The sequence below is a fragment of the Betta splendens genome, chromosome 6, assembly GCF_900634795.4.
Source record: "Betta splendens chromosome 6, fBetSpl5.4, whole genome shotgun sequence".
NCBI classification, from domain to species: domain Eukaryota; kingdom Metazoa; phylum Chordata; class Actinopteri; order Anabantiformes; family Osphronemidae; genus Betta; species Betta splendens.
In genome coordinates, this window is record NC_040886.2 from 14039878 (window position 1) to 14064820 (window position 24943).

Genomic DNA, 24943 nt, shown 5'->3' on the forward strand with positions numbered 1-24943 from the left:
TAAGCAATAGTGTTTTTTATTTCAAACTAAATAGTGGAAATCCATAACGTTTCATTTCTGAGGTACAATATCGCACATATATACATATAAACACAATGCTACAACTTGAAACAGTGCAACCTGCTATGTTATTGACTAGAAGTACAATATACGGTGAATCCACAGATGGAATGGACTGAACAATTCATTTAAAAGGTCAAGAACACAATGAATCAATGTAATATTGACTAATTGCACACAATACTTCAGAGAACGAGGAGAATGAATGAGCCGTGTGCCGTCTGTGCCCCTTGAAAGTGCCCATCTCTCCTAAAATAACCTGCTGTACACAACTTTGAACGTTCTGCACAAGGCTGATGATTTGTGGCCTGTGCTATCGACGTAAACTGAACGACATTTTTCTTGAACTTCATAATTACTATGCAAGTAAGACCAGGGTAGCAGGCTGGCGCACACAATGTCACTCAGGAGAGCTGTATCTAATTAAACACTGTAAAAGGATAATTACTACTTTTCAGGGACTGCAGGAGACCTCACCCATGTTTTGCCTTCCCTAAGTAGTAACACGCACATCTGTGTCTACTGGACATGCAATTGCAAACCCACAATCACTGTCACGCTGGACCCCTCCCTTCTAAAGCAGGACTCCACGAGGTCACATGCAACAATATCGACCACCTCTGAAAGAGGGCTGCAAGTGAAGTCAATATTAGAGTATGCTTTTAGGTAAAGCTACAAAATAAGATAACTTTTTTAGCCCTATGAGTCCCAGAGGCCAGTGCTGGAAAATTAGTGATGATGTATATCTGAAGAAAGTACTGGGAGGTAGAAATACAAGCTGATTGGGTGAAAAGGGTTCGTGTTCGGTTGTTTGTTCGACCATTTTAAAGCACACATATTTTGGATTTTAATTGCTTTGTAAACCACCTTCTTCTTTTGGTTTATGCATCTACTCGCCACTATGAACATCTTTGCCAGCTTTGTGTTCTCGTTAGCCACAACTTGCTACACAGCTCACACAGGTCAAACTATTTATTTTGGCTGATTATTCTGCATGCGTGACGCCAGAACACTATTGTCACTTAAATAGGTACAAAATACAAAACACAGAAAATATTAACTTTTGAAAACTGTTGAACTGATATTGAAGAACGTCCCTGTTTGTTTCACGAAAACACTAGATGATAGTAAATAAGTTTATTTACATATATACAGTAAGTATGATGCAGTGTTAATGACTGTTTTTTAAGTAGCTTTAAGGCAAGACTAAGGATATGGTTTGTGTAAAAAAAAAATCTATGCTACATCACTACAGAGGAACCAGCTCAGGTTTGTTTACTCAGCTTGAGACACAGAAGATCAAAAAGTTCAACCCTTTTTGTAGGATCACCCAAACTGAAGCCCTAAGAAAACTACTGCCTGCCTACTGCATCTCTTTATCTCTTCTAAATCAGCATTACAGCATTAATATAGGATAGAATTTCTCTACGAAACAATTCCTACTCACTTTGGTTAAACCTCATGACTGACAAAAAAAAAGAAAAAAAAAAAACTTTGTCCCTGAAAACTGTCATGACTCAGCATTTGTTTGTAGAAGCTAAGCTTTAGAGTTTCGTTCGCAGAACACTGACCAAAGGAAGGGTTCACTGTTACTCGATGTTTTAGGTTTATCTGATTGCACCTGAATCTTACATTTGTAAGGGATTTGTTCCGGTTCAATGTGATCACTGAATAGTTGTCAGAGAGTCATACAAAAGCACAAATATGTCACTTGAGCATACAAACAGTTTGCGTTAACATTATCCAACAGCAAAAGGAATTATTAAACTCTTAGTCCTTGAATGTGAAGCTTATAATTAAACAGATCACACTAAATACTGATACTGAATTTGGAGGTTTTGCAGCTGTACATGTACAACACAGTCATGATGTCTGGTATTATTTTGTACATATTAAATAACAGACTAGATGACACAACAATGCAATACACTACAAACAGCAGTTCCTTCTTCATGATAACAGCACTCAACTGCACAAAAGAGTAATGTGTGTCAAATGGGGCTTCACCTCAGCCTGCAGAAAGTGAAATTCACTTTCACTATGAGGGTTATCGTTTGTGCTGGAGATCGAGATCTGGAATGCGAGATTGTGCTCATTAGTTGAATATGGGGCGTATCAATAGCTCAGGTCCCATGGTAGGGGGCAGGGGCATCCATGGGTAAAGTAACGCTTCAAGCTCCAGTCAGATGTTAATCCAAACCTTCTGACTCCACATTAGTGATCTGCGCTCAGCTGTCCCCTCTCTGGAAGTATCACTCAGGCAACTCAGATCTTCTTTGGCTTACGCCCCAGGTGGTAGTAGTAGGCCATAGTGACCACCAGGAAGAGCACTCGACTGAGGAGTAGGAGCATGGCAGGGTTAGGCAGGATGCCCATTTCGATTAGGGTGATGGACGTCACTAAAACCAAACAAAAAGCATTTAGTAATATAATAAATTACATGTCAATGTCTATAATAAATTACATTTCTGGCTTCAGGCTAGAGGTGGTTAAGGTGTTATTTACTCTGCATTTACTGATGGAGTAGACAGACATAAAAACAATGTCTAACCAAACATAGTTCGACAGCATCACAAAAAATACACATGACTCCATTAGCTTTTACGTGGTGTAGGTAGTAACATTAGAACAGAGTGTACAGACATTTAAGTATTATGTTTGAGTACTGTGAACATATTTTTGATAAACAAGGCTATGACGTCTCATACGTCTCAACACAAGAGGGCAGTAACAACACACACACAAATTACTGGTGAAATGGACTTAGCACACTCTGTAGCTGTCAAAGTATAATCACCTAGAAACTGGACAGCAAAGTAGCAGGCCTCACTGAGTAGGGTCCACTGGAGGACGATCTTTTCAGCTGTGTACAGACCATTCCACATGATGAGGGCCAGGCCTGGTTCAGGGTCAGAAGAATAAAATTTAAAAAAGAAGCAGAAATAACAAGAGACTCAACACCACGGCTGACCTGCTCTGCACCCGGTCACACACACGTGGGGATAATTAGCCTACGGTTTGTGTTGAATGCTTTAATTCACTGATTCAGATACAAGCACACAGACACACGGCAGTGAACGTATGGAAACAAGTGGGAGTGGGCAGAAAGGTGGGTGGGCTGATGGACTGTATCTTTGCTTTTGTAAAACACTGCCCTTATTCTTTGCTAATCCCTGCTGACATTTCAAATAAAAAGACAATCTTTTGTTGGCCTCGTGAGGCTAAGGTCTGTCTCAATCATATCTTTCTCCACAGTTCTGTTTAAGGTTTCCTCTCTTTATTCAATGAAGTAATAATTTGTTCAGCTTTATCAGCACACAGCATGTTCTCTGCTAAGAGACAGTATTGTAGTTACCTTGTTAATACTGTATAGTCAATAGATGCAATATTTTGTGCATCTATGTGTAGGCGGGTTTCTAAAGTTCTGATGTATGTGACAACGTGATGTAGATCATTGTGAGACTCAAACCTAAACTTTAGCTCTCACCTGTTGATATTTTCTTTCTCCGGGTTACTTTCCTATTAAGAAGTGGCCTGTGTGCTACCTGCCTCTCTGTCACAGTCACACTCTGCCTCCTCACAGAGCCATCAACAAATCTGTAATGACTGAGTGACTGACTCACAGATGTGCTCAATAGCCTGGTCTCAAACCAAGGCCATTAAAATAATCACTTGCATTTTCAATAAATTATCCCTATAGGAGGAGGGCGAAGCTCAGATGCTCTAATTATCTGGAATATTTATGAGAATCGATTGTCTCCTGCAGACAGTAATTCATGGAGGAGCAAGAAGCCTATTTTTACATGTGTGACTGGCTGAGGGAGCAGTAAAGCCCAACTAAAGGGTAATACATTGCATCCTCTCAGCTACTGTACAGGACAGAGCCCTATAAAATACAGTAAATATGCTGTCCTGCCATCCCCCACATTGTGCTCCCTCTGGATTTAGATTTGATATATGAGGCAACAGAGAAATGACTGGAGCTGCTCATGTGAGATTTCAGGAGAATTGAGCCTCTGTATCCTCTGTCATGCCCTCATAGTTAGCTGTACAGTAGATACTGAATTAAATTCTGCAGTCCCTTTTCAGAGCCTAAAGGACCAGGAAAAAAAGCTCCTTCTGCACTATATGAATGCTTGTGTGTAAGTTGTAATGGATGCATCAGAAGGCATTATCACAAGAGAGCACGTGTAGTACAGAAGGGGATATTTTTAGCAGGCTTATAAATAAATCTTAGAACATTGCGTTTCAGCATCATCGCAGTACTGTGAATGTACTCCTTCATGCAGAACAGCAGCAAATTCACTGTACTGCAGCCTTGCCTAGGAAAATAGAACTATATATTTAATATGTGTGTGGTTCCGGAGGACTTACTGAGCAGCGCTCCTCCATATAGGCGAACTGAGATGCTAGTTGTGGAGAGCTCCTCCTCAAACACAACCTCATATAGCTGGTTGGGAAACAGCAGGGCCTTATTGGAAAACAAAAGCACAACCCAGCTCTGTCACATATATATGAAAACATCCAGTCTTCTCCAAAAACCTCTCACAAAGGACTGTATCAGTACTCAATGTTTTTCCTGTCTGGGAGTTTGAATCACTACACTCGCCTTGAAAACTGAGGACATTAAGTATTAAAGTGGTACCGCTGACACAGACAGAATTGTTTCTCCAGATTCACTGACAAGCTGTAAGAATATCTACAGTAGCTGACTGCTGGTTGTAACAAACGTCACTTGTTTTCCTACAAAGAGGGGCTTTATTAACCAAAAACATAATGTTTTCGTTGTGGAAGAATTTCTACTTACCATCAGGGCCATGACTGTGAAACCGACTGCTGAGAAAAGTATCCACACCCTGAGAAGAGAGACATTAGATTGCATATATGTTGTGTTGACTGTGTATTTATTGTTTCTGTTCAAAATTCCCAGAAATTATGCGTAGATGTTGCACAGTTCAAGACAGTCGCACCTCAACCCGATGGGCTCTCGTACTGCAAACTTCATCTCATTTCCGAGCATCTGACTGATCTGTGAGGAAACAAGGCGAGACAACAGAAAAGGAAATAAGTTGCGATAGGGGAAATGTAAGAGCATATCTTAACACATCTATTCAAATAGCCTTCAACAAAGCACCTGATAAGGAAAAAAAGCACCCTTCATGGAGGTGTACTTGATGTTGACAACACATCTGAAGCCCATTATCAGGAAAAACAGCACATTAAATAAAAAAAAAAGAAGCTGAGTGTCATAGGAGGACCCTTTAAGATGCTAATTAGAGACTGCAAAATGTCTTCACCTCCTTAACAAGCCACCGAAGATTAACAGAGTGTGTCATAACATCTTGCAGTGAATAATGGATGAATAACCGCCTACCAAGTCTGTGCCAGTAGAAAGACAGATTAACTTATTGGTACAGTAGAAACAGTAAACCACACAAATGTATGGGGAGTTGAGCCGATGCAGATGAGAAGTTGTTTTTGACAAGACAAAAATATCAGCGTTAATATTTAATCAAATGCCAAAGAATGAATTTTATCCCACAGTAATGGAAAGTAAGTATTTCCCTAGAAGGATCTATAATGTTGACAATCAGAATGAATAACAGAACACTAATAATGAAAACATCATCATCATCATCAACAACACATATGTAAAGTATACCCATATATTTGTTAGCTCAAGAGTCATATTTCTAGCATTGTTATTAACTGAAAATAAAATCCTTCAATGACAATGCTATTTTTAATGTTAGTTATTCTGAGGGTTTGACATTTTGGAAAACACATGTAACTAATAGTAATCAGATAATCATCATTAAGTGTTCAGTGACTTCAGTGGGCCGCAGTGCCACATACAGTAAATATATAAGTACAGTACTAAGCAGTCATATAAAACTCATATCCACCCATGTGTATGCAAATACGTACAATAATGAGGGATCATAAAAGCTTAAAATGCTGCTACTATTCATAATATTTTAAGTACCCAGGACAAAAAGTTGAGCAGGCTGTCACAAAGGGCACATGCAAAAGAAAAAAAAAACAGTTCCACATGAACAGGCAGGAACCCACAGAGACATTACAATTGTTGGATGATTGAGAGGTTGAAATCCTTCATCAAAAGCCTTTACTGTAGGTGCTAATAAAATGATCTACAGTGGCATCTGTGATTTCTATTCATCATTTACAAGCGTTTCCTTAAAAACTGCTCTTGTTCTGGAGTCAGACATAGCATCAGTAAAACTAAAAATACAGTGAAGCATGAAAACCACTCAGGCAGGGAAGATGAATCATTATTCTGGCTAGCAGTGTTTGTGGGAAACTCACTCACAATTGGAAAGTAGTTTTCTGCTTGATGAGCCTGTGAAATGTCAGGGTGAATGAAACGAAACGATTCATGTCACATACTAGAAAGATGAGGAAACGGGCTGACGAGGATTTCTGTGTTTCACCTCAAATGTAACTTCATTATCATAAAGCATCGTTGCTGTCCATCGTAAATGAAATGGAATATTTATTTCTAAATATTTCCTCTTGCCAGCCACAATATTACGATCAAAACAGAACCCTTGATGCTATGCACCTAAAAACCTAAAGGTAAGAGATCAGACAAATTGTAGTGTGGCTGCTCAAGAATTGAATGTGCCAGCTGTGATTACAGGATCAGCTGAATCGGCCTTCCCTTGCCATGGTTTCTGGAGCTGGATTTGAACACATACATATTCATAACTGGGATGAGAAATACTCAAAGGGAACCTGGCATCGACTGATGGTATGAGGTTGGCTTAAAGCCTCATGTCATACAGCGGAAGAGAGGAAAAGGAAGAGGAAGAAATATACAATACTGTTTGTGAAAGAGAGGCTTAATCACAGCTGCTTTGGCCTGACTATCAATAAGTCATTTAGTGAGTAAAGTGAGTAAACAATGGTTCATATTTTAGCCAGAGACCATGAGCAGCAGCAAACTGTCAAAAATAACCTGCGGGTGCTAAGGGGGGACAGGATCGAAGGAAATTAACAAATGCTGATTTATTCTCCCCAAATAAATTCCTCTGCAGTACTCGCATTAAAATTTTGAAAGTGATACTGATTTAAAATGAATATTTGTTCTAATGATTGTGCTGTCAATTACATTTGTCTTCTACCATACTGTCAAAACTTACTATTATGTGATCTCAGAATTCACTCTAACAGTGAGGAACATAGACAGTCAGTAACTTTTGGCACAACAAAGCCTCACTGGAATATGAGTAATATGAACTATATTCTTATCTCCAAGCAGGAAGAAGGAGCGAGCAGACCACAGAAGCACTTCCCTCCTTTGTTTACAGACAGGGATAAAGTCAAGCGATACCCCTCCTAACCATCTCTTACCATGTATTTAGACTCACATTTTGAACCCATGGGACTCTAACACAAACATTCTAAGCAGGGATACATGGAACAACTCAAGAGAACGAAACAATGCAGCGGAGTCAGGAGAACAATTACATTTTAAGAGCAACAATTTAATCTCTAAATTAGGGTCAATGACACAGTTTAATATGTAGCCCCACCAATCAAACCAACACAATCACTAGACCACGTTAAGTACTGTGTTACTGTCGTCTGCACAAAAAGATGATGGATCACCACCGTCGTGTCTAAGCCAGAAAATAGTTACGTCACACCGAATCTCAGAGGGGCTAAATGTTTCTACACTGAACTGTGTATCTGAATCACAACTCTCTTGGAGGGTGACCTTTGTGCCAGATGTCTAGGTTAGGCTCCTTGTTATAGGCAGAGAGAAAACAAACAGTCAGGAGGGCTAGGAAAAGGGGGCACACGTCTCATCATAAGCCATCAGCCACCACCGTATGCCTTCTTCCTTCTGTTCGCTTCCCACTTGCCTGATTAATATTTCAGTGAGGAACAGTGTGCGCTGCCTATGCTCATTCTAATGAAATCTGATAAAAAAGAAAAGGACTGAAATCCTGATATTCGAGCTATGTGAAATGAAACAAGAAATTGTTGCCAGTTTGCAACAGAAAAGCTTTGAGTTAATGAGAATGATTCAGAGTCTGTTACGTGTCTATTTGGGAGATGTGCTTTTGCCTTGTGTTTTGGCATCTACATCACTCTGAAGTGTCCATATAAATGTGCAAATACACGTGAGGGCAGAGTACAATATAAAAGATGCAGGAGCCAGGGAATCTTCCTGGGAAGCCAGTCATATCTCAGCAGAGCTGTGGGAGCTCAAGGGATTACATGATCCAGATTCACTGGAGCAGAAGAAGCAAATGCACACAATGGGACATCGCAAGAGTGAGGAGTCAATTAGATGACCATGGTCGCTTTTAACAGCAATCAATAGTTCTTCTCTGGGTTTATGATGTGGTTGATAGTGCTGCAATTTAAGCTGTTTGTTTGATGGTTTAACACAAGCTTTCAGAAGATTTCACCAGGCTTCTTTGTTTAGAACTCAATTGTTTGATGACAATTTATTATTCCCATGCAGAATATACTATAATATATTAAGCAAAAATAAAATCTAAAATAGCAATAATTATTGTGATATGTTCTTTAGTTGTGATTCTCTGTGTGAATTCCTTCCCACACTGCATAAAATGAGCGAACGATGTGAAGTGATCTGACCTTTGAGCGATGTACTTCACCATCATCATCCTCGCCACCGACTCCCAGGATCTTCCGGCTCTTCAGACGACTTATCAGGTCTGTCTGACTGTGTTTCTTCATCAGAGGTGGGTGAGGTTTCGACGTCATGGTGGAAACACCTGGCAGAGACGTGGAGAGAGTCATGCAGTTGAGAAGGAAAGCACATTGCACACGGGAGCACTGCTAGAAGAGATGCAAGTAATTAAAACAGTAAGAAATAGGAGTTGTGAGACGAAAAAAAATCTTCGTTATTACCCCTCCCTCAAAAGAAGACACCAAACTAGGAGACGGGCAGGTAGCTACTAATCCAAAAATAATCCCCATGAGGATTATGTAATTAAGTTACATAACATGTTGTCCCAAAGACTGGCCAGGAGTCCAACAGACACAGGTGCCGGTTCACATAGCAAATAATGGACCTGACACAATAACACAATCTATTGCCCCCCCCCACACACAGCTGAGCTGAGCTCAGGGTTTTACTATCCATATCAATAAAGACCTTCAAATGTCTAAGTAGCAATTTGTCCTAATCTTGGCCACAAACACAACTTTTACTCTAAAACTGAATTTGTCACACTGTATATTTATATATAAGTAGTTTATGTGAATTAGTTAGCATAAACCAAAAAATACACTGGATAACATGTTCTAGTATATACATCCTCGCTCATTTGTTCATTCTGTCTATGCTGGCTGTCCACATGGTTCTCTATGGTTGTCCTAATGATCCGTGTTAATGAACAGTGGCTGTGAATTCAATATGGACAGGCATTAGTCAGGCCAAGAGAGGCTGGCATACGCATAACATCCACTGTGATACAACTGGAGGCAAAAAGACAAACACTTATGGGTTTAGGGGCACACAGATACACGCAATGGAAAGGTTTTTCTAAAAAAGACACTCAGTAACTCTTTAAAGGTGACAAAAGCAGATGTTAGCTACTGTCCCCAGGATAAGAGTAGCACTGATAAGTAAGAGTGGTTTCCTCAGGAGTGTTAGCAGAATGAGACATGGCATCAGCACGGTTTGGAAATCTCCATGGTAATGATTTGCTGATTAAACTTTGTGAATTCCTGTCATCACATATGTGTTTGAGAGAAACCAATAGAGAAACACATTGGAAAGCTTTACAACATTCCCTTCCAGCAGCAAGCACAGATGGAACTGAAAAGGTTAGCATTACACAGCCTGTGCTCAGGCTTCCGTAAGTTATATAGAGCTTCATGAGATCTTCACAGCATTTTCATTTAATGCAATATAAAACTTGTTTAACCCACAAACAGAAAATAATTTTGTGATAAACCTCGATGAAGGACACCAAACTAAAGAAAATGTGGTCCCTTGAGAATGAACATGTTTGTCCACCATTAAAATATGATAAAGCAACCTACAAGACCCACCTTCATGCACTGGTTTCTAACCTACATGATAAAATGCCCTTGCATGCGTCTCCCTCTGAATCTCCCTAACAGAGCTCCTTGACTTGCTGGCGTAATGCTGATGCAGTTGCCTAGCAACTACCAAAGCACCAATGGCTTCTTCATTATTGAAAGCACCTTTCATGATTGAACCCACCTTTGATAACAAGGTCTCGGCTAAGAGCCACTGGTCCTCAGCTGTCATCCTCCTTGGTCTCAGAGCTGACATTTTAGGATGAATTAAGAGACTTTGATCTGTATTCATTCAGCTGAATAAGGGGGATGAATAATGACTGGCATCTTGTCAGCGGTAATGAGCAACTGTGTTTTCAATAACAACTTCAATTAAAAGTTAGATGCTACATTTGGATCTGACATTGTATGAATGCAAATATACATGCATTATGTGTGAACCACAGCTACATTTCATTAAAAGAGGGATCAAGGTACAAGGTATGATTTTGGTAATTATGAATTATTGAGTTGAGCTGCAAAGGGGGAAATGAAGAGAGCTAAATTGAATCTATTTCTTGGTCCAGGTAATATGTAGAGATGATACCCAGATATACGATGTTAGGTGTGCATGATTAAAATCTAATCTGTAAGTGAACACTGTACAAACAAATATGCCTCTAATTTACAGCCTTAGATTGCTCTACAGCACCTGAGAGAAATTCTCTTTACACTGCAAATGTCAAACACTTGTTGATTTCAGCTGATGTAGCTTAAAAAGAATTGCAGCATAATTTTCCAGATAGATATATAGATATTTCATAACCATTTGCAAAATCCTGTTTCAAACCCACATTAGTATTTTAATATATAGTAAAATGAGTACAACTCATTCACTTACATAACTTCCATCTCAAAAGCTTTGCGTGTGTGAAGATGGATAAAACTGCCTCAGGGATCTTAGTGTGATAAAGGAAGAGAAACGTATCTCTGTGGAATGTGTCTCCACACATTCCATGGAGATACGCTTCTTCTCAACCCAGAGAGCATCTTTGCTGAATGCAAACGCTGTGCACTGCATTTACCTCCCTGTGGGATAAACAAACAGGGAACAGGGCCTAATCATAGAACACAAACGCTAATTGACGTCTGCAGAGGAGGTCGCGTTAGTCCACCTGTGGTGAAAAGTGAACCAAGTCTGCGCCTTTTGTGACAGAACATGTGCTTTAAAAATGAAAAACTGCTAAACTTAGCAGGAAGATATTGTAGAAAAGGTGTGAACTCCCTGAGAAATCTGGGTAGTGACTAGAGAGATGTCCTAAAAAAATTAACTGTATCAAGCAAACAAACAAAGGGCGTGAAATAGCAACTGTGAACAAATGTTTCAGTCCAAATATCAAGCAGATCGTCTGCTCCTCTATGCCATAAATAACAACTGTGATCATCTCAGTGAACACACTGCTGAACCTCTCAAACATGCTGGTATGGACTCTTCACTTGCCCTAAGGAACGCTGCAGCTTCAGCACAGTAGAACTTTCAACAGGAAGATCCAATCTCCCATTTTCTGATGGAATTATATCTACCACCCCTGATGCTTACTGGATTCCCAATGTTAAAAGCCTCAGTGACCAAAAGGCCCAAACAAAGTCTTACTGTGATGACTCCAGTCTGACATGTTTGAGGGCTTAAAGGTTCCGCAACAACCTCAGATACATGTTGTACCAATTCCTCAAAATGGCAGTTTCATCATACACTAACTTAAATTGACAAAATGCCTGTTGGAACAAAAAAAACTCTGAATAGCAGCTACTGGAAGGCTTTTAGTCTGTTCATTAACAGTCAGACTGCAGGGGAAGAATGGACCTTCTCACAAATCAGTCATTACAGCTTCAATCAAGTGCTGCTAAGAAGAAAAGACTAAAAAAATGTTCATACAAGACGCTCAGAACTTATCCGTTATCTTCATCCCTTCAGAAAAAGGTTTGTAGCAGGTGCTGCTAATCACCAGTCTTTAGTTAACTAATCATCGGGTTGTGTAGGTTTTTGCAGTCTGGAGCATTCTGGCGTGCTAAAGGAAAATACATGAACTGAACTGCTGCTGCAAATCAATCTGGAAAGGGTTATGAATCTATTTTTAAATAATTCGTAGTTCAATGTTCTACAGTGAGAAACATTATTCACAGGAGGAAAGCATTGGTGGAGTGGTTATCCCACATTCACATCAGACTAGGCAATGCTAAGAGGAAAAAAGGAATAAATAAAGTAAAACCAGTTGCATCTCAGGCCAAACGGGCCTTATTGGGCATGTTACAGGAAGTCTGAACAAGTGTGGTTTGTCTGCAATGGTTGCCAGTAATAAGCCTCTTTTGTCTGGGAGCATGACTGGGGTTTGAAAAACTTCAGTTGAAAAAAATACCCACAAGACTTTTGGAACAAGGTTCTTGGCTCAACTGTATATACTGTAGATGAGACCAAAGTATGAAATCCCTTTAAAACCATGCAACTGAGAGGTGGAGACTTAAATCTGCTGTTTTTCCTACAGTTAAATAACCTATGAATAAAGTTCTGAGACTATATTTGCATAAGATCGAATTAATTATAGTTCTGACATTAACAAATGACATGGAACAAAACAATATGCAGTATAATGCCAACATAGCTTATTTGTTAAATAAACTTTAAGATCAAAAACCAAAGCACGAGACAAACATCTCTAGTACAGTAGCTCATTTGAAAAGACATCATGACAGGCCCTAAATGAAGCCGTTTGTCTTCTTGCCTGTGCGATCACACTTTTGACACACTCAGTTGACCATGACGTCAGTGAAGCTCCAGCACCAGTCATGAAGATAAAACAGAGACTCGATTGAGTAAGAGGGGTGACAGATGACAGATGTATCCTGCTATACAAGAGAGATGACACTCAAATCTACCTACAGTAATGGCTCTGCTGCCTGACCAGCACTAATGTAGTGGAAGTTACAAATTAGGTTTAGTTGTGGAAAAGAGGTACAGAAAATTGACAAACAGAGAAGCAGTGTCTATGACAAACAACGAGCAGTGAAGAAGGCAGCGAATTCCTAAACAGGCTCCTAATGCATGTCTTGGAAGCTTCATTCTATAAAACACAGAGCTGGTTTGTCCATGGCTGTGGTCTCTAACAGAAACTGCTCCTCAGTAACTGTCAATGGATTATTGTGCTGAGTCAAACAGATTATTACTGTTAAATCATAAGGGGACAGTTGCTATGCAGGGAAGCAGTCCTAATGATTTGGGGGATTTGGAGTTTCCCTATCTAATATTCACTTATTACATCAAAGCGGAGCAAGGGAATTCACCCTCTTGTTGCCTGATGTTGTCCATTGCCATTATACAGTACCCGAGTGGTTACTCAAGACCTTTTAGGAGTCACAATTACACACAAACTTAAGTATACCAATATGAGATGATTGTACTACATCTGTTACAGAAATGTTTTAACTATGTATTATGGCTGCAAGGCTTTTTTTACAATTAAAAGCAAATTACAATTAATAGCTACAAGACCATCCTCCATCCTCAGACACAATTATTGACTGAGTTCACAGTACAGAGGTCCAGCTGGGTCTCTGTTGACTCCCTGCTGATCCTGGTGGAAGCATCACTCCACTCTTATTCCAAGCATGATCCATCATAGACACAAAGAGGTAAGTAAAGTAATACATACAGTATGTACAATATTCATTTATATATGCATTGTTGCTTTGACCAGTGTTGTGCTCACCGTTTGTTTTAGCAGAATATATGTGCCAAAAGTATAAAATGGTTAATCACACATCAACACATGCTAGAAACCTACTAAACAAGTAAAAGTTCAGTTATATTTACAGTATGGCCGCCTATAATTCAGTAAATTCTGTTTAAGTGAGTGGTTATCAAACACAGCTAAAAGGTCAGCAGTTGTTCAGCATAAACTATATACAACAAACAACATAGGACACAACACTTGTGTGTCAGAAGAGTTTTGTCAACAACTAATATTTGGTGCAGCCCTTGTTTACTGTGACTCACAGTCATCGCATAATTGTTGGTTTCTCCTATCATAAATGCTTCTATTGCAGCATTCTTCTGCCGCAGTTTGTTTGGGGGTGTTTCTCCTTTCAATCTCTTTTCAAGCTTGTGAAACCCATGGTTCAACTAGATTGGTTTGACCAGTATGAGTACACTTTCTCTCCTCTGGCAGTCCATTGTTGAGATAGCAACAATTCCTACTAACTATAAAGTGTTTCATGCATTTTTGTGTGTATTTCTAAAACTATTATAAATGATATGTCCTTCCCATCACTTTGTCAGGGGTTAGTTTCTGCCTTTTCCGTTTATAAATCTCTGTATTCATGTGTTTTATTTTGAACTGGTTTGCGATTCTAGTAAGGATGGTGTATGAGACAATCTTAATCGTACTCCTCCTGGAATCCTTCCTAGTGATGCCAGTTGTTTGGGGGTTTCACAAGGTCATCAGCTGTTGTTGTTTTCTTAGCTGTGCAGTATATCCCTGGTTTGCTTTTTTTATTGGTTGTACTGTTTGGGTAAGGTCTTTGTTTCCAGATTTAAAATGTCCTGCTTTTCTCCCACAGACAGCTCTCATGTTCTCTGGTCTTCATATTATTATAATGCAGGGATAAAAACATAATTTCAATACAGTTATTGTTAAGACAGTCTCATAAGACACAAACAGGTTTTATGAACCAACATGGATATGTCATTAATTAAAAAAAATCTAAACTTTTTTGATGTTTAGTTTTTTTATTTTAAGCCCACAAATAATGTCATTAAAAAGCAAAGAGAATGAAATGTTAGAAGAATAAAAGGCGACACCATCAAATGTGCTACAAAGCTCTGCTTCTGCTGTGCTCATCCTGAGAGAAACAGCCAACCAGTAATTATTACTACTTCTTGTATAATTATTATTTTTACTACCAGGGTTATTGTGTAATTAGCTTATTTCTGCAGTGGCACTGTGTGTTATTTCACTGTCGCTATGATTTTAAGATATGTGGTAATTATAACTGCATAGCAACAGTAGGTTGGAAATGGGCTTTTCGTTTAACTGTTGTAGATAACAAATAAAACAGACAAGCTGACACAGGAATTAATAAAATGGACTAAAACAGAAGAAATTAATATTTGTTCTTGCTGATTATAATAAACTATTACTATCTTTGAATTAATCTAAGTCTTTTGTTGAACCAAAGAACCAAATGTTATGTCAAAAGCAGACCATATAATCTAAGTCAAAAACATATAATAAGTCAGTTTAACAGCAGAATAAACTAGACGGTCAGAGTCAACTCTCCTCAGTTTGGCAAAAAAAAGAAAGAACATTTTCACCTTCACGAAGGCTGATTCATTGAAGACCCACAGGTCACAGGCAGCTAGAAATGTCAATCACTTGTTGTCCATGGTAATAGTTAGGCAAGGCTAATTAAGTGATCTAATGAGGCATTCTCTAATGGTGCACTGCATATACTACAGGTAATACTGAATAAAACTGCACAGCCAATTATTTTCCCCTGGAACATTATAAGAACCACCGTTACTGTATTTCACCACACAAAGCAGCATCACAGCAGAAGGGATTGTGTTACTGCATCTTCATGGCTTAAGGGGAATTACATTTGCGAGGATGCTTTGTCAGTTGTGATTTACACCATCTTTCTAATTGTCTTGTTTGCATCTCTCTGCTGAGGGAAATAGAAAACTTAAACGCACAACGCTAGAAGCAGATACGTTTGTGTGTTCCTAAGGAAACCCGCAGGCTCAGGGACATTTAGTTTCCTTCCATGCCAGTGAGTAAGTGTTAGAGCAACTGAAACAGCTTTGTGGCTGCCCACCTTCCAAAGCCTGAGAGCAACACATGCTATCACTTAATCCCAAAGTCATGAAGTCATGTAAAAATGCCTCAGTATGTGCTAAAACTCACTTAATCATGTTTCTAATTATAATAATACTACCATTAGCACAAATGATACTATGTTAATAATACAAATGATGGATCTGATATGCCATATGACTATTTCAAGCTGGGTAATCATCTTGTCTTGCTTGCTGAAGCGCTACCTGGTTGCTAGGTAGCCCTGCCTTGCCTGACGAAGAATCTTTGCTAAAGGGTTCAATGCGGATCACTAAAGACCTCTTCACATGGAATTAATCGTTCAGTAAAGGTCAATAAGAGATCATTAAAATATCTAGCATGAAATTTATTTTGGCATCTAGTAACAAGCAATTTGTTTTATTATGCTTCATATTTATATTGTTATCCTTTATCTGTTATCATATTTTCTCTCAGCTATATGAGACAGCTTGTCATAATAATTCATAAATAGCAGTAAATATCATATAATTTCTTATAAGTGCATGCAACGTTGACACACACAGCAAGCCTGAAACATTTAAATAGGCAAACACCTGATTACATAGTAACATGTGCAATAGTGTGCGTGTGTGTGTGTGGTTGCAGGTCCAACATGGCCCTCAGGAACACTACAGTGGACCCAGTATCAGCCGAAGGTTTGGCAACAGCTCAGGCTCTTTACACGTTTAGTGGCTGTGTATACATAATAAAGAAAAAGCCTAGCCATGATAAAATAAGTTGGTTTACATTCTAACATCACGGAGATGACACATACATGTACAGTAGAGTAAAAATATTGACAGAGATAGCAAGGTTGTTTACTGATAATATCATAGAAATGTGTTCCAAATACATAAACTACATATTGTATAATAAATTAACTTCAATTCAGGTCTCCTGAATTATTTTTATTAAAACAGTAACAGCTTTAACCTAAACTTTAACTTGCATTTTTCTATATTTTCTGACTTAGTTCCACAGGAAAACAACTAAAATTGTACTGTATGTCAAAGTGTTATGAACCAGTGTGATGTCTTGCTCTTCAATGAACCTTTAAATACACAAATCTAAAGGTGAAACTGGGATTTCTGTCTTAATATCTGAACAAACATGGCCCCACTGTTTTAAACAGTGCATTTACACATACAGATAAAAACACAGCCTTCTATAAATATAAAACTGAGGTGATATGTTGTGTTAGACATCTAATTTGCTTTGTCTGTGATGGTGAATCATCCTCATACTGTATCTTATGTTCTGTGTTAAAGACATTACAAGGAGATGCTTTTACTTCATTTTGTTTTAAAGTGTGTCACTACCTACATGTTGACTTACAGTAACGTGGAGTCTTTCAAACTTAATAAATAGTGAATAAAAGCTGCATCTGGTCCAACTTTTTGAGTGTGTTTAAAGATCATAACATCTGAATGTGACCATTTCAAATTTCTGTGCAGGTTTGGATATTTATTACTTAACCCTAACTTGCCCTTGATAAATAAGCAGCTACTTGATCACCTACACATTTTATATATTTATTCCCATGTATACATTAACCTACACCTGCTCTGATGAAGTGACGGGACCACTTGAATCAATTCCCCCATCAGTAAGCAGAGCACTTTCCTCAAACACAGCAGTGGCATCCATACTGACACAGACACATACCATTCTTATTACTATTCAGGCTCTGTTTAGTCTCTCTCTCTCTCCCACTGCCAACAGAACACAAACAGCGTTGTGTGACAGAAAATCAATACTAGGAGTGTTGCATGTAGTAACCTCCTTGAAACCTCTCAAATCTTCCTGCTGACTTCCTGCATAAACAACTGAATGTACTGTATAAAAATGTGAAGTACCTGGAAACTGAGCACAAAACTACAATTTCCTAATTTAATAAATTTCTTTAAAACGTTATTACAGTGATGTTTTTGGAAATGTTATGCTATTCAGGAAGAGTAATATGTAGTACATAGTAGGACAGTGAATGAATTACTTTTTTCTGGACCAACGTTTCTAGTTTTTACTCTTCAAACGTCTGACCAGGTATTTTTTATGGGTGGAAGGCTTTTGAAGTAAAGAATTCCCCTTTTTACCCCAAATGACTTTATAGCACATATAACCATGTTGAATTGCTAGGGGAAGCATCTGGCAGAACTTTGCCATGGGTCTGTCTTCCTCTGTGAAGACCTGGACACAATTAGATCACAATTCAGTTATATTATATACATCGAGACCATTTCCAGTGAATAAAACTGAATAATATGTTTAAACGTGAATACACCCACACAGCTCGCTAAGAGGTTTTTCACTGAGGACTACAGATGCCATGGGGGCTCAGCTGAGTTTATACGTAAATAATTGAGGGAATCAACCTTAGCCTGGGGCAATCGATGCTTTCACAGGACGGCTGATGTTCCAACACAATGAGGCAAATATCTAATCAGGCAAGAGGCTGTTGTTGTCTCCTTGCTCCATTAGCCTCTGTTTATTTCCTTTAAAAGACCTGTCTGATTTTAATCCAGTTAGAGCAAAATTAAACCTTTCAATAGCGAAAAGCTTCTGCCCATGTTAATGGACGAAATCTTTTGAGAAGCAGTCATAAAACAGACAAAACATCAACAGATTTTAAATAGTCTAAATTATGTACTTTACTGTTTTCCACATAAATACACGTGACTTCTTTTTCTAGGCATAAAAATGAATACGGCCTCAATAAATCCTTGGCCTTCATAACACTGCCACAATGTAAGCGCAAGGAAAAACATCTATTAGAGCAGGAAAAGACATTTCTGCAGCAATAGTGTTTGCGGTTAAGGCACACGCCCACAAAGACATGACTATGTTTATCTGGCAGATCTTGACTTCAGATCTTGAATTATATTTTACCTTGACTGAACCTCACCTCTTACCTTGAGTTTTAATACATTTCTGATATGTTGCACCATGTTTACGGCAAATACCATACTATTGCATATTCAATACATCTGCCAGGAGACCTTTGCCACATGCACAACCATGTTTTCCTTTCTCTCTCTCTCTGCTTCCTGTCAACTTCTAGTATCAAGTAATTTTATGAAACTATAATAGGAATAAATCTTTGTAAATAGAGTCCAATCCTCACACATAGTCAGGCATGAAATTAAACACATCATTTATAGAAGTAAAAAATATGGTAGCTTCACTAACAAGTGAAGTCAGTCTGTGTACAGTTACTGTTTCTTGGATGAAAATCTGTGTTCTGCCTTATGGCACTGGATCTTTGAGAAAGCACCACTGACCAGTCTGGCCAAATCTGTTGGTAGTTTTACACTCAGACAGATGCTACTCGTGGACTGAGTCACACAAATAAGATTCCCATCCTCATCTGAGACCTGCTAATTAAACACAAGCATATAATTCCATCGGAAGCATTTAGGTTTATTGTATTACAATTTTAATTCTAAATTCTAATTTCACCATATTTAGACCTAACGCAAACAGAAGGTTACTGTACTGGAATTAGGAGTTTTCTCCTATAATTACAGAGTTTATAATAAGAAACCAGCATGTTATCATAATCAGCAAGGTTATCTGCAACACAAATAATGGCTGTCAGCTCAGTTCAAATCAAATGTTCAGTGATGAACAGGTCAGAACATAAGATTGTTTCTGAAAAGATGAGACTATGGTGAGATAAGGTTTCAGCTCTAATTCTTAACATTTAGCAACTGAGAAATTTCACTTAGCTTTATCACATTCTCTCGCTGAAAGGTCACCTGGTGAGCTTTCCAGATATACCATGCTGCCATTTAAAACATTATACATAATGTACAAGAGCTGCTGGGAACGACTAAAAGGCAACTTTGTTCAAATGCTAAAGGGGAAATGCAAAACCATAAAAACATATAAGTGTCAACATAAGCCCACAGCTCCACTACATCCAGGAATAACAAACATCTACCTCACAGCCTTATGAAAAACCATCCAGCACAGTCTGTTCAGCAGAATCCTCATTTTAAGTGATTCTGAGATAAATCAGTTTCTGAAAAATTATACGTTATGACAATGTTTACTAATATTACTTTTACTTACTGAAAACAGATGGGATTAGATGCAGATTTCACACCTCGCTCCTGATGCCACCTTTCCGTTCCTCCTGCTGTGGGCTCCCCTGAGGTTTACCTGTTGATTAAAAATTATACCATGTTTTAAAATCTGATTTATAGTTTGGACTCAGTCCAGAAACAACAGAATGGTTTCATCAAAGCCACACAACAATTTACCAGTGAAAGACAGACGGGGACAAAAGCAACCAAAGATAGAGCTTCATTAAACAACATTACAAAAGTAAAGTTGTTACCAAAGTTAATACATCCAAAATGAGATTTTGTAGCGTTTAAGCAGACAGCTAAAACTGCCTAGAGGAAATGAATTGCCAAATATACACAAAAAATGGCTACTCTTTTTGCCACTACTCAAGAATTAAATTGTTTTTCCCATTCCCTGATCAAATCAATGCATTCAGCAATATATTTGCTGCCATGAACTATATGTTACAGTCTTGAGCTATAGACTTAGGTTCTACAGTACTAAAAATAAACAGAAGCATGTGAGCTATAGGGCTGTTAATAAAGCCTATGGCTATCCCACAGCCAGACCAAGCGCTAGGAAATTAAAAGCAAAGACGCAAGGAAGAAAGCAATCACTGGCAGAATATTGTTGGTGTACTGTACTGTAGTCCCTGGAGACAGTCCAGAAGTCCACACTGAAAGATGAAACTAAATATAGCCTACCAGTGTTTTGCTGAAGTAAATCATATTTGTTTCTATTCTACGAATAAATCCAAAGAGATAAGCACACTGGAGATGCACGTTGAGAGCTGTGGTTGGGTTGTAAAACATGCAGGCTAATCTCCCCATTCTCTTCAAATGTCTTGGGGCGAAGATGCTTTACGGCAGCTGTTCAGAAAAAAAATAACCCTATGCCTCTGCATCAGATCTGTCAGGGACAAATACCTCAGGCGGCAGCAATCCTAAACTTGAATGCTCAATGGCCTGCAAAGAGGCATTGGCACGGCCCAACTTAAAATAACCATAAGCATTATTACACCTATAGTTGTGTCATTGGTGGACTGCAATAGAAGTGTTAATTAATCACCGAGGGGTTAAAACAAAAAAGAGGTCACCATCTGCTTTGGCTACACAGCATGCAGCATGCCAACAGTGGGTGAAGGACCTGTGGGACTCCAATGTGCCTGAGCGCCGCTTCACAAAAACCACACTGAGACACATACAGTAGGTTTCTGCATATGCTTCAGTCTCAAAGGAGCTTTTCAGCCTCACAATCCCTCTCCACTGAGAACCGCTCAACTCCCTATCCAGTCCAGTGAAGAGCAGGGGGACGACTTCTAAAGAGAAGCCCCTCTTACAGTATTTCTCACTGGCTTTGATAGTGCGCCCATGAATAATACCTCTGCATTGAATCTGACCCTCTGTAGAGGGAAGTCATGATATAATGTAGTACCTCCATTAGTCAGACAGGTATTGTCATACAATTAAGGGACAATGCGCACTGCTGCTGTGTGACAAAAAGAAAAAAGGCATGCCGCTGTCCTGCAGGAGAGCCATTAGCGAGAAGAGCTTGTAACAAAAGCAAAAAAAGGGTTGGCTGAGGTGGCGATATCCTGCAGTCACAAGCATTCATGGAAAAAGAAAACAGTCGAAAAGGTCATCATCAGACCGGATCTGACCCATTTATGTACGAGGGCCACTTCTGTATTCAGACAGAGTGCTAGTATGTCAACAGTGTAAATATCTAATGGTCTGAAAATACCTTCTTTGGGTAAAAGCCTAGAGATGCTGATGAACACGTAACATTAAAAACGCTGACGGCTGTCAGTACAGCAGCGAAATCTTCAACAGACATCAGCGACTCTACATAAATTCTGTTGTTTTTCCACCCAGATAAAAACTTTATCACCAGAGGTCCAACGCACGCAGGAGGAAGCCCCATTTCATTTTTCCACTGTCCTCAGCCAATTAGAAAGCTCGGCCTGCCCACACAGAGCCTGGATGAAATGTTGATTCCTGATCAGAAGGCAATTAGAGAAAAACTGTGCAACTGCTGCCACGGGGAAAGGCTTGATTCATCAGAAACACAATCCAAATGAGCAATCTAAAAGGCTCCATGCTGGGGACCAAAAGCCTCCATTTTACATGTAGGGATAACAGACGTGTGCGAGCCACCCCTGGTGTTGTTGGATTCTGTTTAACTTAACCTTTCTCGGGTCAGGTAGGATTGTGTGTCGAATCACGGACATGTCGTTACACAGTCATGCAGCGGGCAGCGATGTGATGTGGAGGTGAAAAACGGCAGTTTGTCGTCTGTTTTTCCAACTAAATACTGAACAATTCCAGCAGATACGGGCTGGAAAGCACGGGCAGATTACACTTCAGTCATTCAATAAACTACCCTCCTTATCCACTGACTGCCCGACCATAAGCTACAGCTCAGTCCACATCACTGGCGACACGACTGAGCTGCACTTCAAGAGGCAAGACAACACACAAACACAACACACAAACAAAACGCTGGACTGTTAATACTGAGTGAACGCTCCGTAGCCCCACAGTTAGTCCACAACAACCTCTTCACCTTGTCAGGTCGGTGTCATTTAATTATTAGACCTAACCTTAATGAGAACTTAAAGGGAAAAGCAGATTTAAAGAAACCTATTTTGGACTGATGTAAATGTTCCAGCGTGTCATTGAACCAACCATCAAGACATTTTCTTCCCAAGTGATTCTTGTATGCAACACTCCAATATTCAGATATTGTGTTTTTGTCACTCACAGCCTTTCTACATTGCAGTTCCACCTGTTCAATCCACTTTGACAGCTAATTAGGGTTCAACTTAACCAACTACATAACATAACTACCGGTAGTCTGATAATAAAATATTATAAATCCGGTGTTTGACTTTCTGACGGCGCATTTTAAGGACTTTTATTCAGGGATCTGTGGCTCGAGCCCCTCAGACACTGACAGGGTGAATACGCCATTTCCTTCTAATTGAGACCTGAAGCTTTGGCGTCGTGCCGTTTTGAGGCATTTGCTGTGAGAGAAAACACCGCTAACGCCACGCTGCGTCTTCAGCGCGTCGCACCGCGCTCTGCAACTTCTTGGCCCGTTCACGTCAATGTTAACCAAGACAATTCACACGCGCCTCTTACGAATATGAAAAAATAATGACGGAATTGAAATAAAACAGCTTCAACGGAACTAGTCCGACGACAATGATTTAAAGCTCGCGGCGCGAAGTCACCGATATTTTAGCTAGCAGTTACTGTTTAACTCTCCGGGACGTTGTTTAGTGTCAAAACACGGCTTAAAGTAAAACTATAGTCGGTGCAGAAACAGCAGCGGAGACGTCAATGTGTAACTTACAAGCTGCGAGTCCGAGTTAGTTTCCCGGTGAAACGTTCGCCGTTAGACACAGGAGCGAGCGGACGGCGGAGAGAAGCTGATCATCGCCGCGCTCCGCGCTCTCACAAACCCGGAGCACCGAACCCCCCACCGGAGCTCCCGCCTTACCGTAATGACCGGCGGTTACATCACGGCGCACGCCCGATTGTTCTACCGTAAAATATAGACTAGCAGAAGGCATCGAGTGTATTTTTTTAACAAACACTACACTATTTCTACGTCCTGCTCTTTTATGATGATGAGAGTATAAAATATTATGCATTGTTATAAATATTTCAGCTGTGCCCTCATCAGCAAACACACCAGGCCATGGTAACTTAGAAACACTGGATGATGATAACAGGCCTCTGTATGTTCCATTAAAAATCAGCGTGTCGTTGCGTTTATGACTTGTTTGGTTTCATATTTTATAGCTGCTTTAACATCTTTATGTTATTTAACAAAGCATCTCATCGAATGGCCACAGAAATAAAAGGCCTGGACCTGTCATTTGGCAGATACTGTATCAGTCATTTAAAAATGATCATGTCTAAAAGTAAAAAACACATCATTTTATGTATGTTTTATGTTTTCATACTGAAAGACTTGTAAAATGTTAAATGCAGTTTTTAGTGCAGAAAAACTCACTGCTGCTCTTACTTGTACTGCAAAACAAACCAGGCAACCTTGGTTTGCTTTGTGCATCACTGCATCACTGCCAAAAGATTAAATAATTTTGCACAGTGGGTGGAAAACCATTTTTTATTCATTTTTTACTCACATCAGTGCTTTGGGTATTAACGTAATATTTGAACGTGTCGCTCCTTGTAAAAATATTTGATCGCCTTCAGGTACAAAACGTTACATACTTTAAGTATGAACTGGACTGTACAGAAACCAAGTCTATTTCTCCAGAGTCTGTGTGCTATTTCAGCATGGAGCCCTTTTCTAATATTGCAGAAAGGTTACAGATTAACAGTCATCTGTTTCCACATGTTGTCCTCTGAGCCCGAGTGGAGCAAAGCAGGGTTATTTGTCTTTAATTGCTTTTGTAACAGCATCACGCATACTCACACAGGTGCTAATAAAACAAGTTCCTCAGCTTTGAACGGCGGCGCTGAATTAGTTTTGGAGAAGGGATCTCGGTGGATTTGCTGGCAGAGGCAGAATGAAACGAGTGGGAGGCAAACGGTGCACAGAGGTTGGCAGGAGTAGCACACATTAAATAGAACTGCTTCATGGCAGCGTGCGCACGTTTCTCTGAAAGAAACACCACGCGGCTGCTTTACATTTCAACTGGAGGCTGAAGTAGACTAAATCTATTTATTCCTCCACATGACAAGAAGAAAAATCGCACTGAATATATTCATATCCTAAATGAGTCTGTTCTTCTGTTGAGGGTTCAAGCTAAAAATACCAGTATCACATTTCAGATTTGTGGCTGAACATTCAAATGGCAATTTGATTTCAGCACAACTCTCACACTCGACTGGAGATGACTAGACAATGGCTGAAATAGA

At 39.4% G+C, this 24943-nt stretch overlaps 1 protein-coding gene across 1 annotated transcript; it reads right to left on the minus strand.

The window, feature by feature from the left end:
* tp53i11b (tumor protein p53 inducible protein 11b) lies at positions 1–23560 on the minus strand. Its single transcript, XM_029154333.2, has 8 exons — positions 23406–23560; positions 20052–20141; positions 8695–8834; positions 5031–5089; positions 4868–4916; positions 4435–4531; positions 2858–2959; positions 1–2459 (listed from the first exon to the last, which is right to left on the minus strand). The coding sequence occupies exons 3-8, from the start codon at positions 8821–8823 to the stop codon at positions 2326–2328; spliced, it is 570 nt and encodes a 189-aa protein (XP_029010166.1). The 5' UTR covers positions 8824–8834; positions 20052–20141; positions 23406–23560; the 3' UTR covers positions 1–2325.
* Positions 23561–24943: the final 1383 nt, after the last annotated feature.

Bases quoted from the DNA above. Each gene is read 5' to 3' on its own strand.
- tp53i11b (XM_029154333.2), bottom strand. From the start codon at position 8,823: ATGACGTCGAAACCTCACCCACCTCTGATGAAGAAACACAGTCAGACA. The intron at 4,917-5,030 runs GTGCGACTGTCT...CTCTCTTCTCAG, and splicing joins CGAGAGCCCATCGGGTTGAG to GGTGTGGATACTTTTCTCAG. The intron at 2,460-2,857 runs GTGATTATACTT...GTTTGGTTTTAG, and splicing joins CTTTGCTGTCCAGTTTCTAG to TGACGTCCATCACCCTAATC.